General features: G+C 37.8%; 1 protein-coding gene across 16 annotated transcripts in view; it reads left to right on the top strand.

Moving 5' to 3' along the window:
• Window positions 1-17,837, top strand: part of AAK1 (AP2 associated kinase 1) — a 166,020-nt gene that overhangs the window by 77,047 nt on the left and 71,136 nt on the right. For all 16 annotated transcript variants that reach the window (XM_053663303.1, XM_053663304.1, XM_053663308.1 and 13 more), the window contains exons 3-5: window positions 355-473; window positions 15,685-15,793; window positions 17,298-17,440. In XM_053663303.1, the coding sequence (XP_053519278.1) occupies window positions 355-473; window positions 15,685-15,793; window positions 17,298-17,440 (371 nt within the window). The remainder of the gene's footprint in view (window positions 1-354; window positions 474-15,684; window positions 15,794-17,297; window positions 17,441-17,837) is intronic.

The following is a 17,837-nucleotide window of genomic DNA, read 5'->3' as shown; positions in this document are numbered from 1 at the left end:
TGTAGTTAGAATTAAGTGAGATCTCAAACCGTCTATGACAGTAGTGAGAATGTAGTTTTTTCCTTTCATCTGTTTGTTCATCTGCGTATTTGTAGGTTCTTTGGGAGATAATGACTGTTGTTCTTTTTTTCCTGAGATTGGTGTTCAGGAACAGTTTCTCTGATTTCTGCCACCTGATTGCATAAGTAATACCTGTGAGTTCTGAGAATCTAAGAATGTGTTCTGAGCCAGGCCAGCCCCAGGGCTAGCTGACAGTGGCATGAATGTCATCAACAGTGACAACAGCCAACATAGTCATCTGCCTGACTTTTTGAACATGACTCAGAAGGACTTGTATGTTTGTTTCTCTCACAGGTGGATTTGCTATCGTGTTTCTGGTGAGGACAAGCAATGGAATGAAATGTGCCTTGAAACGCATGTTTGTCAACAATGAGCATGATCTCCAGGTGTGCAAGAGAGAAATACAGATAATGGTAAGGCTGCCCCTCAGATTTGAGGCTGCTTATTTAAAAAGGGGTTGGGGAGTGGAGACTGTGCCCTCTCATGAGAAAGAAAAAAGGGGCTCATTCCCTTTCCTGAGGTGGCAGAGAGGCCTCTGCCCAGGATGCAAGTGAATAGCATTGGGGTGTAGGATGTTGCTCTTGCCTTGGTCCCCTCAGTTGGAGGATTGAAAAGAAAGGAGCTTATTGAGAGAACAGATGTACTTTTAGGCCAGAGAAATCACTTTGGGCATTGGGAAAGTTTATTTCACAACATGGTTCCCAGAATTAATTGTAGAGTTTAATCTGGAAACCCTAGCTTTCCATCAAGCCTCTTCTTCTAGTCTTGTCTTCTGATGGTTACCAATCCCAGTTTTCAACCCTTTTGAGTTCTTCAACCTTTTGTGAACATACCTTTCCACACAGTTTTACACAGTAAATGTAATTCTTTCTGAAAGGGATGCTTTTTTCTTTTTTGAGCTAGAAACCTCTTACTCTATGATGTCGTTTATAAAAGTCTAAGAACATGCAAAAGTGATCTTTGGTAATAGAAATCAGAAAGTAGTTATCTGGCTGTAGGACATTGATTAGAAAAGGGCATGTGGGAACTTTCTGGGCCATAGAAATGTTTTACATCTTGTTTTGGATAGTGGTTAATACAGGTCTACACAATTGTCAGAACTCAGTTGAGCACCTTCGGATCTGTGCATTTTATTCATTTAGTTAAATCTTATATCTTAAAAAACTTACTCAGCTTTCAAGATATATATTTATAATGTTTAAAGAACAAGTTCCTATCTATTAGTGGTATTATGGTGAAATATTTATGGATAAGATAATATGATGTCTTAAAGTTAATGAGGCAATTTAGAAGAGAAACAAGATTGGCAGTAAATTTATTATGATCGAGGGAAAGTGTGGGTGTATGTATGTTTGTTGGAGTTGCCTCTCACTTTCACCTCTGTTTAACATTATACATAAAAAAATTTAAATAGTCTGTTAACCCATTGTGTTTCCACAGTACTTCTGTTAATGCCAATTATATTGTTTGTCTTGTTACCTTATAAATAATTCTGCTATCAGAAAGTAAGTTATTTAAAATCAGAAACTTTATATTCCAGGGCACTGCTCGAGGTAGAGTAGATACTTAATAAACTTTGGATGAAATCAATGTATAAGTAATGGTAATAGCAGATACTTATGTTCATCAAGAGATGATGATTGATTTGTGCTCTGGATTTTAATGCTTTTGTGAAGAGGTGCAAAATATGGATGAGCATGGCATTGCAGGTATTTCAGCAGGCTTTGCTTACGCCTGCCTATCCTTTGTGGGTTTGCCCCTTCTATGGCTGTTTAGAGTGACTAGTTGTTCTGTAGTTGAACTACTGAAAGAACTCAGAATTTTAAAGACTTTGGATTCCAGAAAGCTGAAACTATTTGGGAAAGAACTGATGGTAGAAATACATGCTGCTGTCATTGCAAAACAACCCTAAGGCTGATACACATATACTTAGGGTCACGTGGATCTGTCCACAAGGCACCAGTGCTCACCTGCCCCCCTGCCACACAGTTCCCAGGGACTGTGCTCACTGTATTTCCCTCTACTCACCCAGTGGGGTTTCTGGAGGCCTCTTACTACTTCTTCTTCTCCCACTTTGGCCCTTTCTTGCTCAGCTCTCACACTTCATTTCCTATCTTTGCTTCTGCTATTTCCTCTGCCTGGAATACTCTTCTCATTCATTTTCTGTTGCTAGGAAAGTAATTCCGTCCTTGAACTTTCTCCCATTTATTCATAAACATGTTTGAGGGCTTATTTTGTGCTAGGCAGGCATTGGAGTAGAGGTAATAAGAGACACAGGCTCTGTAGGAACTCACAAATTAATGGACCTGATTAGTAATTAAATTATGTGGTTTTGCCCTGACTGGGAGGCCCAGTTGGTTGGAGCGTCATTCCCTACAGCAAAAGGTTGTGGGTTGAATCCCTGGTCAGCGCACATACCTAGGTTGCAGGTTTGATCCCTGGTCAGGACAAGGAAGGGAGGCAGACAACTGATAAAAGTTTCTCTCTCACATTGATGTCTGTCTGTCTGTCTCTTTCTCCCCCCCCCATATTAATAAAAATATCCTCTGGTGAAAATTTAAAAAATTATGTGGGTTCAAGTCCTGGTCCAGCCATGTATCTTTATATTTTTAACAACTTAAATACTCAGATAGATGGGTGAACTAAACTTGTTACAAAAGACATCTCAAACAGTTCTCTGAGGACTTTTCCTATGCCATTGCAAGGTTCTCAGGCAACCACTTTTAGTTGAGTCCTTTGATACATTTCTAACTAACATGCTGATACTGCTAGGTCTTGAAGTTTCTTTATTTTTCCAATTTAGGCATTACATAATATGGAAAGTAAAAATTTAGCTTTCATCTTTTGCATGTCCTTTCCCCCAAATACTTGCATTATTCTCATCTTTTCTCCCAAAATAACAGAAAATTTTGGCAATATATTAGTTATATTAATATTAGTTTTATTTTGCTGAATCTCCTAATAGACTATAATTACTATTCCTTTCCTATGTAACTCTCTTCCCTGGAATTAATGATTATCTGGTGTTTTGGGGTTTTTTTAATCTTAGTTTTCTGCATACTTTTCAGCAATTTAATCCCAAACCCTTCCCAAGTTTATGTCATTTTAATACTCTTAAACACATTTATTATTCTATTCACTTTTTCTTCTTCAAGAGATCTGTCTTCTGACTCCATCGAATCTGGGTTGGTTGCTCTCTAATGTATAGGAATTTCCTAGGCATTCCCTTTGCCTCTCTTTTTTGTTAGTTTTGTCAACTCATCTTTTTGACTTCCTCATTTTTCTGCATTGATTGATATGATCATGTGATTTTTTTTCTTTTTTAGCCTTAATCATGTTAGATATTGTATTGATTAAGTTTCAAATATTGAACCAGCCTTGCATCCCAGCAATAATTCCCACTTGGTCATGTTCCATGTTCTATAATTATTTTTATATACTGTTGAATTCTATATGGTAAGGATTTTTGCATTTATAGTCAGGAAGGATAATGTTCTCTCTCTCATATGTATGTGTGTGTGTGTGTGTGTGTGTGTGTGTGTGTACATATTTTAACTTTTTTTGGTTTTGTTATCAGGGCAATTCTGGCTTCATAACATGGATTGGGAAGTGTTGGTTCCTTATTTCTTATCTGGAAGAGATTTCATTCAATAGGTATTTATTCTTTAAGCATTTGGTGAAATTCTCCAGTGAAATCATCTGGGCTGTAGGATTTCTTTTTTGGCAGTTGTTAATAATTATAAGGCTATTCAGATTATCTGTTTCATATTAGGTGAGTTGTGATAGTTTGTATTTTTAAATAGTTGGTCCATTTCTTTAAATTGTCAAATTTATGCATGTTGTGTTAGTTGTTAGTAACTATATAATAATAATTCTCTTGTTATCCCTTGATCTGTGCATAGTTTGTCATGTAGCCCCTGTTTTATTCCTGATATTGTTAATTTGTATCGTCTCTCTTTTTTCTTTGTCAGAAGTTTGCCAATTTTATCAGTGTTTTCAACAACCATCTATTTGTTTCATTGATTTTCTCTCCTTTTCTATTTTCAATTCCATTGATGGTTGTTCTTATACTTATTTCTTTTGGTTTCCTTTAGGTTTATTTTGCTCTTCTTTTCCTAGGTACTTGAGATGGAAGTTTTGATTATTGATTTGAGACTTCTCCTATTTTTTGTTATATATGTTTGGTGCTATAAATTTCCCTTTAAACACTGCTTTATTTTGATATGTGTATTTTATTTTCCATTCTGCTCTAATTTATTTATTTCTGTTACCCTTGAGACTTCCTCTTGACCCATGGATTACCTGGAAGTATATTATTTGGATTCTGGTTATTTGACAATTTTTTTAATTTTTTAGTTGTTGATGTCTAGTTTGATTCTATGGTGATTGGAGAACACCAAATTAATTGAAGTTTGTTTTATGACTCAGGAGGATATGGCCTCCCTTGGTAAATGTTTTGTGGGCACTTGAAAAGAATGTGTATTCTGTTATTAGGTAAAGTATTTGATAAATGTTGATTATATCCTATCAGTTCATGGTCTTGTATTCATTATTCTATATCCTTGCTGGTTTTTGCCTAGTTATTCTATCACTTGTTGAGAGGATTTGTTGAAATCTCCAAATATAAATGCAGTTTGTCTCTTTCAGTTTCTACTGCATATGTTTTGCAGCTCTGTTGTTTGTTGCATATACATTTAGAATTGTTACGTGTTCTTAATGGAGTGACTCTTTCATTATTACACAGTGTCTTGTCTGTTTCTGGTAATTTTCTTTATTCTGAAGTCTACTTTATCTTTATTAATAAAGCTATTCCTTTTTATTGGGATTCAAGTTTGCATAGTGTATATTTTTTAACCCTTTTATAATACTTTCAACCTATCTATTTTGTTTTATTTTTGAGTGAATTGTTTTAGTCAGCAAATAGGTGAATTGTACTTTTAAGTCCATTCTGCCAATGCCTGTCTCATAATTAGTGTATTTAGACCATTTACATTTAATGTAGTTATTATTTTTTAAATATTTTTTTATTATGCTATTATAATTTTCTCAATTTTCTCCCCTCTATCCCCCCTCCACCCTGCCCCGCCACCCCTCCAGCATTCCCAACCCCTTAATCCACATCCATAGGTTGTACATATATGTTCTTTGAGTCCTGTTTCCCATACCATTTTTTAATCTTTCTCCATCTCTTATGCCTACTAACCATGCTTCTTCTTCCCTGTACCCTTTGCCCCCTATTCCTCCCTTCCTCCTCCCCGCTGAAATCCCTCTGTGTGATGTCCATTTCTTAGATTCTGTTCGTGTGCTGGTTGTTTGCTTAGTTTTTGTTTTCATTGTTTTTCTTTTCTTTTAGGTTCATTTGTTGATAGTTGTGAGTTTGTTGTCATTTTACTGTTCATAATTTTTATCTTCTGTTTCTTAGATAAGTGCCTTTAGTGTTTCATATAATAATGGCTTGGTGATGATGAACTCCCTTAACGTGACCATATCTGAGAAGCACTTTATCTGCCCTTCCATTTTAAATGAAAGCTTTGCTGGATAGAGTCATCTTGGATATGGGTCCTTGCCTTTCATGACTTCAAATACTTCTTTCCAGCCCCTTCTTGCCTGCAAGATTTCTTTTGAGAAATCAGCTGACAGTCTAATGGGCACTCCTTTGTAGGCAACTCTTTCCTTTTCTCTTGGAACTTTCAAGATTCTCTCTTTAACTTTAATCTTGGGTAACTTGATGATGTGCTTTGGTGTGTTCCTCTTTGGATCCAACTTCCTTGGGACTCTCTGGGCTCCCTGGACCTTCCTGGAAGTCTATTTCCTTTTCCAGATTGGGGAAGTTTTCCTTCATTATTTATTCAAATAAGTTTTTAATTTCTTGCTCTTCTTCTTCTCCTTCTGGCACCCCTATAATTTGGATATTGAAACATTTCACATTGCCCCAGAGGTTTGTAAGGGTCTCTTCACTTTTCGAATTCTTGTTTTTTCATTTTGTTCTGAATGGATGTTTATTTTTTTCTTTTTTTCCAAATTGTTGCTTTGAGTCCTGGTTTCCTTCCTGTCACTGTTGGTTCCCTGAATATTCTGCTTCATTTTACTTTGGGTATCCTTCATTTGTTTTTTCATTTTTCAACCAATCTCAGTCAGATCTGTGAGCGTTTTGATTACCAGGACTTTAAATTCTCCCTCAGGTAGGTTGGCAGTCTCCTCTTTGCTGAGCTCTCTTTCTGAGGCTTTTACTCTGTTCTTTCATGTGGGTCCTATTTCTTTGTCATGGCTCAGCTGATAGGTTTTAAGGGGGTGGGGCCTTAGGTTTTCACCAGAGCGGGGCAACCCTCTTTGCTGCGCTGTGGCACTGCCTTGTGGGGGGGGGCAGAGAGGGTACAGTGATCTCACCTCTCTGTAGTGCACTTTTCAATGGACTCTTGGACTCTCCTGTGAGACTGGGCGCTCCCGCTACCAGGGCAACCCCCCTCTCCTGCCATAGCCCACAGCCACCCCTGAATCCCCTTAAGTCAGCCCCTCCCGGGCAGCCTGCTGAGCTGGGCAGCCAGCCCTGCCCTCAAGGCTGTTGCATTGCTGCGATTTTTCTGAGCCGGCCATGCGCTCTGCTGCCTTACTCATCTGGTTGTTCTGGTTGATTTTTTCTTTAATTCCTTTGTTGTCGGAGTCCCATGCAGTGTGATTTGCTGGCACTTTCGGTTGTTTATGAATTTCATATTGGTTGTTATCCTCCTTTTGGTTGTTTGAGGAAGCGAAGGGTTTCTACCTATGCCTCCTTCCTTGGCTGGAACCTTAATGTAGTTATTTGTTAGTCCTAATAAGTAGCCCTTAAATCTCCCATTTTAGTTTTTGCTTTTTGTTCTCTGTTTTCCTTTTCCTGTTTTTTTATGGTTATTTGAACTTTTTTCAGAATTTTTTTTTTAAAGGATTTTTTTTAAAAAATATTTTATTTATTTATCTTTAGAGGGAAAGGGAAGGAGAGAGGGAGAGAAACATCAATGTATGGTTGCCTCTTGTGCATCCCCTTCTGGGAACTGGCCTGCAACCCAGGAATGTGCCCTGACTGGGAATCGAACCGCAATTGTCTGGTTCACAGGCCCGTGCTCAATCCACTGAGCTACACCAGCCAGGGCTTCTTTTTTCAGAATTCTATTTGAATTTATCTGTTTTGGTTTTGAATGTATCTCTTTGTATGATTTTTAAAAAAGACTTTATTGTTTTAGAGCAGTTTTAGGTTCATAGGAAATTGAATGGAAAGTACTGAGAGTCCCCATATACCTCATACCCCCCCACATGCCTAGCCCGTTTTACTATTAGCATTAGCACCAGAGTGATACATTTGTTACAAAGGTGAAGCTGTCTGACATATTATCACCTGGAGTCCCTACTTTACATTAGAGTTCACTTTGGTACTGTACATTCTGCGGGTTTTAACAAATGTATAGTGACATATATGTGCCATTTATTATCATAAGGAATTGTTTTATTGCCCTAAACGTCCCCTGAGCTCTGCCTGCTCATCCTTCCCTCCCACCAGCCCCTGGCAGCCACTAAATTTTCTTTTTTGCACTGCTGTCATAGTTTTGCTTTTTTCAGAACTTCATGTAGTTGAAATTATTAAGTATGATTCAGTTTGCAGCCTTTTCAGATTGGCTTCTTTCACTTAATAATATACATTTAATGTTTTCCATGTCTTTTCATGACTTGATAGCTCATTTCTTTTTAGAGCCGAATAATATTTTTTTGTATAGCTGTATTACAGTTTATATATCCATTCATCTAGTGAAGGCTTTCTTAGTTGCTTCCAAGTTTTAGCAGTTATGAACAAAAAACTATAAACATCTGTGTGCAGTCTTTTGTGTGGGCGTGGTTTTCAACTTATTTGTACATTTCATAGATTTTCAACGAAGCAATTGATATTTCAATTTTTAAGATTTCTTTTTATGTTTCTAATTTAATATTTTATTTTATTTTAATTTTACTCGACCTTGTAAGAATAATTTTATTGTAGTCAAAACTTCATAACCGAAAATTTACCATTTTAACTGATTTTTAAGTACACAGAATTTTTAACTATAGGTACAGTGTTTATACCAGATCTTAGAACTTATTCATTTAGAATAACTGTAACTTTATATCTGCTGAATATCAGCTCCTCATTTTCCCCTCCCTTCAGCCTCTGGCAACCACCCTTCTACTCTCTGCTCCTTTGAGTTTGGCTGTTCTATAGACCTCATATAAGTGGAATCATACAGTATTCATCCTTCTGTTCACTTTGTATAATATCCTTAGGGTTCATCTATGTTGAATATGATTTTTTTAAGGTGGAGTCATATTCCATTGTATGTATATACCACATTTTCTTTAGCCATTACCCATCATTGAACATTGGCTATTGTGAACAACATTGCAATGAACATAGACATGTAAATATCTCTTTGAGATCCTGTTTTGAATTTTTTTTGGATATATACAAGTAGTGGAATTGCTGGATAATGTGGTAACTTTTGAGGAATCTCCATAATGTTTTCCATACTAGCTGTACCATTTCACATTCCTACCAGCAATGCACAAAAGTTCCAATATCTCTGCACCCTCTCCAGCACTTATTTTCTGTTTTATAGTTTTTTTTTCTAATAGTGACCATCCCTGCAAGAATAAGATAATTCCTCCTGGTGATTCTGTTTTCATTTACTGATGCTTAGTAATGTTGAGCATCTTTTCATCTTCTTGCAGGCTACTTCTTTGTATAGCTTTTAAGTAGTTATTCTAATTAATATAATATATAGCATCTTTATAATTTATTGGTGTTATTTTACCAATTCAAGTGAAGTGTAGAAACCTTACCCACCCGTCCCTCCCTCCACCTCCCCATTTATAATGTATTTATCTTAAATATTTCTTCTAAACATACTTACGGCCACATCAGTGTTGTAGTTATTCATATTTTTTCTTACTGTGTTCATCCTTCCTGGTGTGTCCACATTTGCATCTACTATGGTTTCCTTTTTGTTTAGAGAGATTTCTTCAGCCATTCTTTTAGGGTAGGTCTGCTGGCTATAAATTTAATTAATTTCCTTTCATCTGAGAATGTCTTGATTTCCCCTTCATTCCTAAAGGATATTTTTGCTGAGCATTGGATTGTAGAACAACAGTTCTTTTCTTTCAATACTTAAAAATGTGCCACTTCCTTCTAGCATCTGGTTCTAATGAGATAGTGACTGTTATTCAAATTATTTGGTCTCATATAGGTAATATATCATTTTCCTCTGACTGCTTTCTGTATTTTTACTTGTCTTTGTTTTCAGAAGTTAGTTATGATGTATCTTGGTGTAGATTCTTTGGGTTTATTGTGTTTGGGATCATCTCAGCTGCTTGAGTTTGCGCATTTATGTTTCCCTGCTTAAATTTGGGAAGTTTTCAGTTGCCATATCTTCAGGTATTTTTTCAGTCCCTCCCCTTTTCTGTTTCCTTTAGGAAATTCTGATCACATAAATGTTAGATCTCTTGTTATAGTTGTATAGCCCCTTAGGCTTTGTTCTTTGTGTTTTTAATAGATTTTACCCTTTAGAAGTTTCAATTTACAGAAAAGTTGATATGATAATACAGAGAGTTCCGTATGCCCTATACCCTATTTCCCCTAATAACGTCTTATGTTAGTGTGGTACATTCACAATTTAGTGAACCTGTTTTGTTACATTATTATTAACTGATGTCCATAGTTTATTCATATTTTCTTTGTTTTTATCTAATATTTTTTTCTTTTCCAGGATTCCATCCTTGATTCCACATTATAGTTAATTTTCATTTCCTTTGGCTCTTCTTAGTTGTGACAGTTTCTCAGAGTTTCATCATTTTTAGAAACTCAGTTTGGGGGTGTACTGCTCAAGTATTTTGTAGGATGCCCTCTATTTGAATTCATCTGATTTTGTTTCATGATTAGACAGGAGGAAACTGATGTGCTGTTTTCATCACAGCTTATTACGAGCTCAGAATAAAATTATGATTTTCCTGTCGATACTGACTTTGACCCTGGTTGAGGTAGTGTTTGTCAGGTTTCCCCCCTGCAAAATGACTCTCCCCATCCCTTCTTTAAAACAAAATAGTCATTTTAGGCAGCCCAATTTAAGGAGTAGGGATTTATATCTCCCCTTCCCGAAGGTGATGTTTCTACATAAATCATTTATAAATTACTTGAAATTTTTCTGCAAAAAAGATTTTGTCTCCTCTCATTTATTTATTCACTTATATCAGTATGGACTCACGCATATTTGTTTTGTTCTCTCTTTTTTTAAAAATCTGTTTGCTTCTTTTGGTTTATATTGGATAATTTCTATTGAGAACTAAATATAAACTAAAATTTATATTTTAGTTCTCTGACTCTTTCCACTGACCTTTTCATACTGTTGCTGACCTTATTTACCACGCTTTTTGTTTTGATTATTGTAATTTTCAGTTCTAAAATTTCTATTAGTTTCTTTAGTTTTCAGTATTTTTGATGCAACTTCCTATTTCTTTGCTGAGGCTTTCTATTTGTTTCCAACATGTTTGTAATTGCTGGTTTAAGCATTTTTCCCATGACCACTTTAAAAATGATAGCTTCATTCGGGCAGAGATGATAATTCTATCATTTCTGTCATCTCAGTATTGGCATCTATTGATTTTTTTTTCCATTTAGTTTGAGATCTTCCTAGTTCTTAGTTTGACAAATTTCTGTTTTAACTGGTTTCTGCTCTGGCAGGAGATTGCTGGGGGCTAAGGGGTTGTTCCTCGTCACTACTCAATGGTTCAGGTTTCCCACTGGTCCTCTGTTGACACCCAGGGCTGTTCCTCATTGCTGTTAGACTGGGGCAGAAGTTCCAGTTCCCCAGGAGGCTTCCACTGATGTTTCCTGGTGGGAGAGTAGGAGGACCTGGCTGTTGCTCTTCACGTGGCCTTCACTGACACCATGAGTTTGGGAATTCGCCTTGTCATGGCTCGGCAGTGGTGAAAGTCTTGACTCCACCTGGCCTCCTCTGCCACTATCACAGTGTCACTGACCAGGAGCATCCCGGGCCCAGTCCCGGAACCACTGGATTAGAATCTGTTTTTTAAACAGAATCACTAGCTGATTCATGTGCATGTGAAAGTTAGATTGTACCGCTTAAATTAGACTCGCAATGACTTTAAAGATCTGTTCACTAAGTACAGGATTAATTCATGAGCAAGACTTGGGAAAGGGAGAGTACATTTGAGTGTAGGCAGGAGGATACTGTATTTTGCTGTTTATAATGCGCACTTTTTGCTCAAATCTTTGAGGGGAAAATAAGGATGTGCTTTATATATGGGTATGATGATTATATAACATGGGCACAACAATCCCATGTATAATGCACACAAAAACGTGGGTGCACATTATACATGGCAAAATGCGCTATCTGGTACTTCTTACCCAGCAGAAACCTACAAGGGCCCTGGATACCTTGGCCTTCAGTAGAACTCTAGGACCTGCATAGGTATCAGAGAGTTTCTTTTTACCACTACACAGACTTGATAGCTTTTATTTGGCTGTGAATAACTCCTTAAAGAGAATTATAAAGGAAATTTAGAGTTACAGAGAAAAAAGGGGGAAGGAATAGTGAGGCAGAAGACTTTTTTACAAAGCAACTTTGGGAATATGAAACTAATTGCAGGCCTTTGAACTCCTTCCCTTCATCTGTTAAATTAAGATGAAGCTGAAATTTGGTTAAAAAGGTCTGTATAACCATGGGGTGATTCTAGAAGTGGGCAGCAATAATGTTGACTCATAAAATCAAAAAACATTGAATATTTGAATGGAGTGTCAAAGGGGCTTAATATTCCTCTTTGGAAACTTACTATATGGAAATAAACATGAGCTCTGTGAGAATCAGGAATTTGCAGGCATCATGCTGACATTGCAAGGAAGGTTGCTTGAGCAAATTGATATATAGGGAAATTGTTATATGTAATACTCATTTTTATTATTTTGAGGTGAATGATATTATTGATATGCATATTAAAATGTTCTTTGTTTTCTTGAACATAAATGTAAAGGTTTTTTGACATGTATTTTGAAATCGAGACTTCTGTTTTCTTATAAGGTCTTAAGATGCCTAAATAGGAATTCTGCTGCTGGAATCTTGAGCCTAGGGATAGAATACTACAGGTATCATTGATTCAGATCTCAAATAAACTTGAAATTTGTAGTAATCTATAGGATGTGGGTTGAAGGGCTGATTTTCAAATGCTGGCTTCTTTGTGTGCTTGTAAAAAAATATTTTCAGTGCTTCAAGCAGTTAAACATGAAAGTTAATAAGCTAAACTATAAAGCACTTTAGATATCTATTTAATAAAGTACGTCTTCTAATAACATGCTTACTAGCACTTTGTTAACCTTGTTTAATGTTAATTTAAAAATAAAGTTTGAAATGACAACACAATCTGTTTAAGTTTACCACTGTTTAAATCAAGTAATATGAACTGATCTGATCTATAGTTTAACTGAACATTCCCCACACCCCTAAAACTCAGATTTTTGACTTACATTCACTATACAGACTTTTTCCCCAATACTCCAAATACTAATTGTAGCAAAGGGCATCAAAGCATCTTTCTGACATCCTGCCTTTTCCTGAGTAAACAGGTGGTAACTGAGAGGTGTCCCCCACCGACCCCTTGTGGGTTCTATCCTTTACCTGTACATCCAGTCTGTTCGGTAAGCTTGGGCCTGATCTTTTTTATCTAAAGCTAGGGAAAGCTGGATCATCCTCTGACCTGCAGCTGCTGAGAACTGATGCCAGTTTCAATTTGCTGTAAGGTTTTCTCTTGACCTTTTATACATTTTACAACCATTCAAACAGATATGTCTCCATCATTTATAAACCAGTGATGTTTTACTCTAAAATCTGCGATATTGCTGCATCAAGTCATTAAAAGTTACGGTCTTCCTCCAAAGAGGTGGTCTTTTCTGGTGGATATTTCCCAGGATCTCTGCAGAGACAAAGTGAACAGGAATTTGGGCTTGAACTCATCAGCAAACAGCTTGGCAAACTGCTCTAGGGTGCCATTTGCAGATGTCACTTATCTAGTTTGGGTCCTCTAATAGCACTTAACTTCCTCTTGGCTCTACCAAATGGTTTTTATTTTCCTTGTAGATTCTTTATTATTCCTCTTGGGGTGATACAAAGTCACAAGCAACATTGCCAATTCTTTTTCAAAGAGTTAAGTGTAGGAATATTAGCCTTACATTCCTCCTTGTGGACATTTGGAGGACATGGTCTTCTGCCCCATTTTGGTTTCCAAAAACTTCTCTCCAGTTCTCCCTGTTTCCAGGAGTGTGTAAATGGAAACAAGTTCTAGAAGAGTTGATAATAATACTGAAAAGCAGGTGGAATAATAGTTCTGCAAAACATGAGTCCTAAAGTCACTTGAACTCTAGAGACTGCTTTTCTGCCTCATTATCTCTCTTGTCTGTTATACCCAAAGCAGTTGTTTTAAGACTTTTCTCTCATCAAGTTTCTTTCTCATTCCCTTATACTTGGAGATGATTTTGCTTTCTACTAAAACAGAACTGTAGATCTGAACTCACTCATATTCTCTTTTTTCCTAGCTTTAAACCAATATGCATATCCATTTTTATTTCTTCCTGCTTTCCAGGAAAGAAATGTCTTTCTAAAACCAGCCCCTGTTCTAAAACCAGCCCCTGTAGCAGTGCTCTGAATCCCTACTTCTTCTACCTATGGACTTGGTTCCATCAATTATTGCAACCTTAATGCCTTCTTCTGCTCCTTCCACTCTCCATTGCTCAATTCTTTCCCATCCTAAAAATTATTTTCCTTGCTACTGCTTCTCTCTTAAGCACAAAATGTTCTGAAAGAGTAACCCATAGTCACTGACCCTGCATATTCAGTTCCTGTTCTGTGCAAGTCCAGTTCCATTCTCATCTCCTCTCCATTCTGTCTCTGAAGCTGTTCTTGCATAGGTCATATTTCTACCTTTGGTCTACCCTTCTGAGGCAATAGTCATTCTTATTCTTTCACTCAGAGGAACATTCTAATGAGTTCTAACTTTGATACTCAGGGTTCAGTTGTGTTCATTTGATATTATGAGGCTTCATCTTGTTTTGGTATGTGATTTCAGATCAAAAGAGACTTTATTACTATAAACAGCGAAATCTCTAGTTAGTATGGTGATAGTTACTGTTCTGTGGTCCAAACTGCCAAATTTGTGTGATGCAGACTCCAGCCAGCGGGGTCTGTGAGTTGTGGCTGCGATGAACAAATTCACACAAACTGCAGAAGTCCTGTGGAGAAAAAGGGACAGCATGGCCACTCTCTTGAGTGAGAGAGCACCCCAAACCCTGCCTGAACAGGCTTTTCTTTTCTGGGTGCATCACGTTGAGGATGGTCCTCATTTACTATGCACAGGTTCACTTTAGGTGATTACCTTTTACAGATAACAAAGGAGAGAGTGCTGCTGATTACTTCATAGAAAAGGATGTTGCAGACGAAAGGGGAAGAGTGGTTGAACTGGTTACACTCCATACTGGGAGGTTTAGCACAGACTTTAGGAAGTTACTTTAAAGATATGCAGTAAAAATTTGCTGCCTCAATCCAGGGTGAGGGAGTTTTAGCAAAAAGCAAGCCTCAAAGCAGCCTAGGTACAGTGCAGGCCTGATTCCCACAGGACAGCTGACCCGAGGGGTCTGGGTCCTGTGTGCTGACTCGCTCCCACTGGTTTTCTGAATCAGGGGCTGAGCTATATTAACCGCTGCCATGTGGATAAGTTCCCTGTAGTGATTCTTATAGGACACTGTTTTCCATATTCTCCCTGCCCCATTTTATTAAACCAAAGTAAAATATTAAAACTACTTAATAATGTACTTGACAAAAATCCTACTACCCAGCTAGCTCACTTTTTGTTCACTAATGACTTTGGAGTTTGAACATCATCATTACACAGATTGCCTCTATGGCAATAACAGTACCAGGGTGAGCGGCCACTTCTAGTACCTCATGGGGTCCTAACACAATTAATTCCCCACACAGCCCTGAGAGATCATATGCTGTTCCAACCAGAGAGGCTGAAACACGACCCATCTTCTTCTCTGTATCTCAGCTGGATGGATTGAAGGGCTTAATTACAAGCAAAATGCCATTGTAGTCCCTTCAAAACTTTGTAAAGCAGTTTTTCTTTTCATGTAGTTCCTAAAGGGAGAAAAACAGTATGAGCAGTTTCAAAGTCAAGTTGAATTCATGTGTGTCCCTCTAACCAGGAAGAAAACGTCACTTTGACTTTCACATGTTTAAATAGTTCATACTTTTTCTCTCCTCTTAGCCCCTCTGCCATGTTTCTGGAGATGTGTTTGCTTCTGCTTTGCATGGATTACTAATGCAGTGAGCAAGTAGTCACCCTGTGTCCCTTTGGTTCTAGAATTTAGTTCAGGTGAGTGCTATGGTTTGGTAGGGTTTCAGAATTGCTATTGAAGATCTGGCCATGAATCTTAGAGACCACTGGAAGTCTGCTCTTGACCCTGCTCCTTAGTCTCTGTGTATTTAAATGATCTGTGCTAATGAAACCGACTGGCTCATTGTGTCTGTGTAACTGACAATATTCAACTCTCCTTTACAGAGGGACTTGTCGGGACACAAGAACATTGTGGGTTACATTGATTCTAGTATCAACAATGTGAGTAGTGGTGATGTATGGGAAGTGCTCATTCTGATGGACTTCTGTAGGGGTGAGTATATGGACCATACTTTAAGCTCTCATTTCACTAGCACTTTTATTGTCAAAAGCATGGTGGTTGTTTCAGTTATTGCACTGTACCCTAATATATATTGTTCTGGTTTTAAAGACTAGAAAACAAAGAGGCTAAAAGATACAGAGTTTGCTGTCACTTCTTGGTTATTCTGATAATGGCAAGGATCAGTGACACAAGTAGTTCAAAGGACTACAGGATACAAAAGTCCATTTTTACTGGATTTAGGAAGGTTCAGTGATTGTGTGTGAAAGAGAATGTATCAGAATGAGAATGAATGTATTGTGATGCTTTAAAATAAATAATGGAGGCTCATAATAAAGACCCAATCCCAGATGAACTAAGAAGACATTTCAGCTTCCCTACCCCCTCACTCATGTGTTCTGTTCTCCACCCACACCGTCATCCCTGTAATGGGGTGAAAGAATCCTTTTTATCTAATGGAAGTGACCGTCCTCCCCTTGCTCAAGAGCTGTAATTGCCTGTAAGGCTGCATTCAAACCATGCTGCTCTTAACAGTGGAGTTAAGTAGTTGAAAGCCTAGAGTTTCAAGCAATAGTTACCTTGAGAAATCCATGTAGCATGGATTTATTCAGAGTTGACTGCATTTCATATAACCATTGTTTGAAGATTTGAGCTTTTTTGGCCTAAGCAGCTGCCACTTACAAGCTTGGGTCATTGTCTCACTATTTTGTAGTCACCCTACTCCCAGTAACATTTTCCTTGCCTTAAGATACTGTGCATAAACTAACCGTGATGCTAATCCCCCAAATGTTAGTGTTAACCAATAATTTCAGCCTTTACTATAAAACCTGTTATCTGATTTTTTAAATACTATTAAATTTGAACCTGACAGTTTGTTTCCTTCTGCCCATTCCTTTTTGGGCAGTAAAATGTTTTAGAGATGAGGCAGTAGGAATATCTGGGTATCTGGCTAATTTTGTAAATGAAGCCATTAGGTCTTTTGGTCTTGGAGGTTAAGTGTTAGTATAGCATTTCTACAGATCTGGCAGCATGTGGTGAATCCAGGGAAACCAGGCTATTCCTAAAGTACAGACTATAAAGCTGTCTTCTTCCTTCTCCTAAGGTCTACTGTGCAGTTGGATTCTTACTAAAAGATATAGCAAGTTGGACCTGTGGCCTTGTCTCAGACACAGAGGGGGCAATATAACTGGGCAACTAGAGCAGGGCCACACTGTCAGTTGTAGTACTAATCTTGAAGACATAATGAGGGCAGCTCTTGTCTGTGTGCTTTAAGAAGCACTGGAAACTGTTTTTGACACAGAGGAAGCACTGGGTTGTAAGAGAACAAATCCCAGACTGGGAATCACGACAGCTGGGTTTTAGTCCTGGCTCAACCAGTGATCAGCTCTGTTACCTTTGTCCACGTTGCTGCTTTGTGGAGAACCACTCATTCCCTTGGGGAAGAGATGTATCTGAATGTTTATAACCTCTCTCCTTTGCTCTGCCCCCCACCCCTTAGGGGGCCAGGTGGTCAACCTGATGAACCAGCGCCTGCAAACGGGCTTTACAGAGAACGAAGTGCTCCAGATATTTTGTGACACCTGTGAAGCTGTTGCCCGCCTCCATCAGTGCAAAACTCCTATTATTCACCGTGACCTGAAGGTAACAGACCACACTGTGTCATTATTTGTTCTTAAAGAGTATTTTCTCTGTCCCAGGACTGGGGCAGATACTAGGGGGGTGTGAGAGAGTTTAAAGCATGGCCCCAAATTCTCAGCTTGCGTTCTACGTGGGAAGAGAAAGTACAAAGGAAGAAAAGATGTAATAGTATGGTACAAGTATCAGTTTTATTACTTAAGTAGTTTTCAGAAATTCTTCCTAATCATCAAATGCCTGAACACATACCGTTTTTGTTTTTCCTGATACACTTCCAAATTCACTTTCCCCAGGGTCATGAAAAGTAATACCTAGTTTCAAGAGTTGATAAACTATAGTCTTTAAAGTCTGTTTTCTATTTTGCAAAATCTGCTAATGGGTTACTTTTAATATTTCTCCTACC

The sequence above is a fragment of the Artibeus jamaicensis genome, unplaced genomic scaffold, assembly GCF_021234435.1.
Source record: "Artibeus jamaicensis isolate MK-2021 breed Jamaican fruit bat unplaced genomic scaffold, CSHL_Jam_final contig_3174, whole genome shotgun sequence".
In the NCBI taxonomy this organism is placed as follows: domain Eukaryota; kingdom Metazoa; phylum Chordata; class Mammalia; order Chiroptera; family Phyllostomidae; genus Artibeus; species Artibeus jamaicensis.
This window is presented reverse-complemented; position numbering and strand designations above follow the sequence as displayed.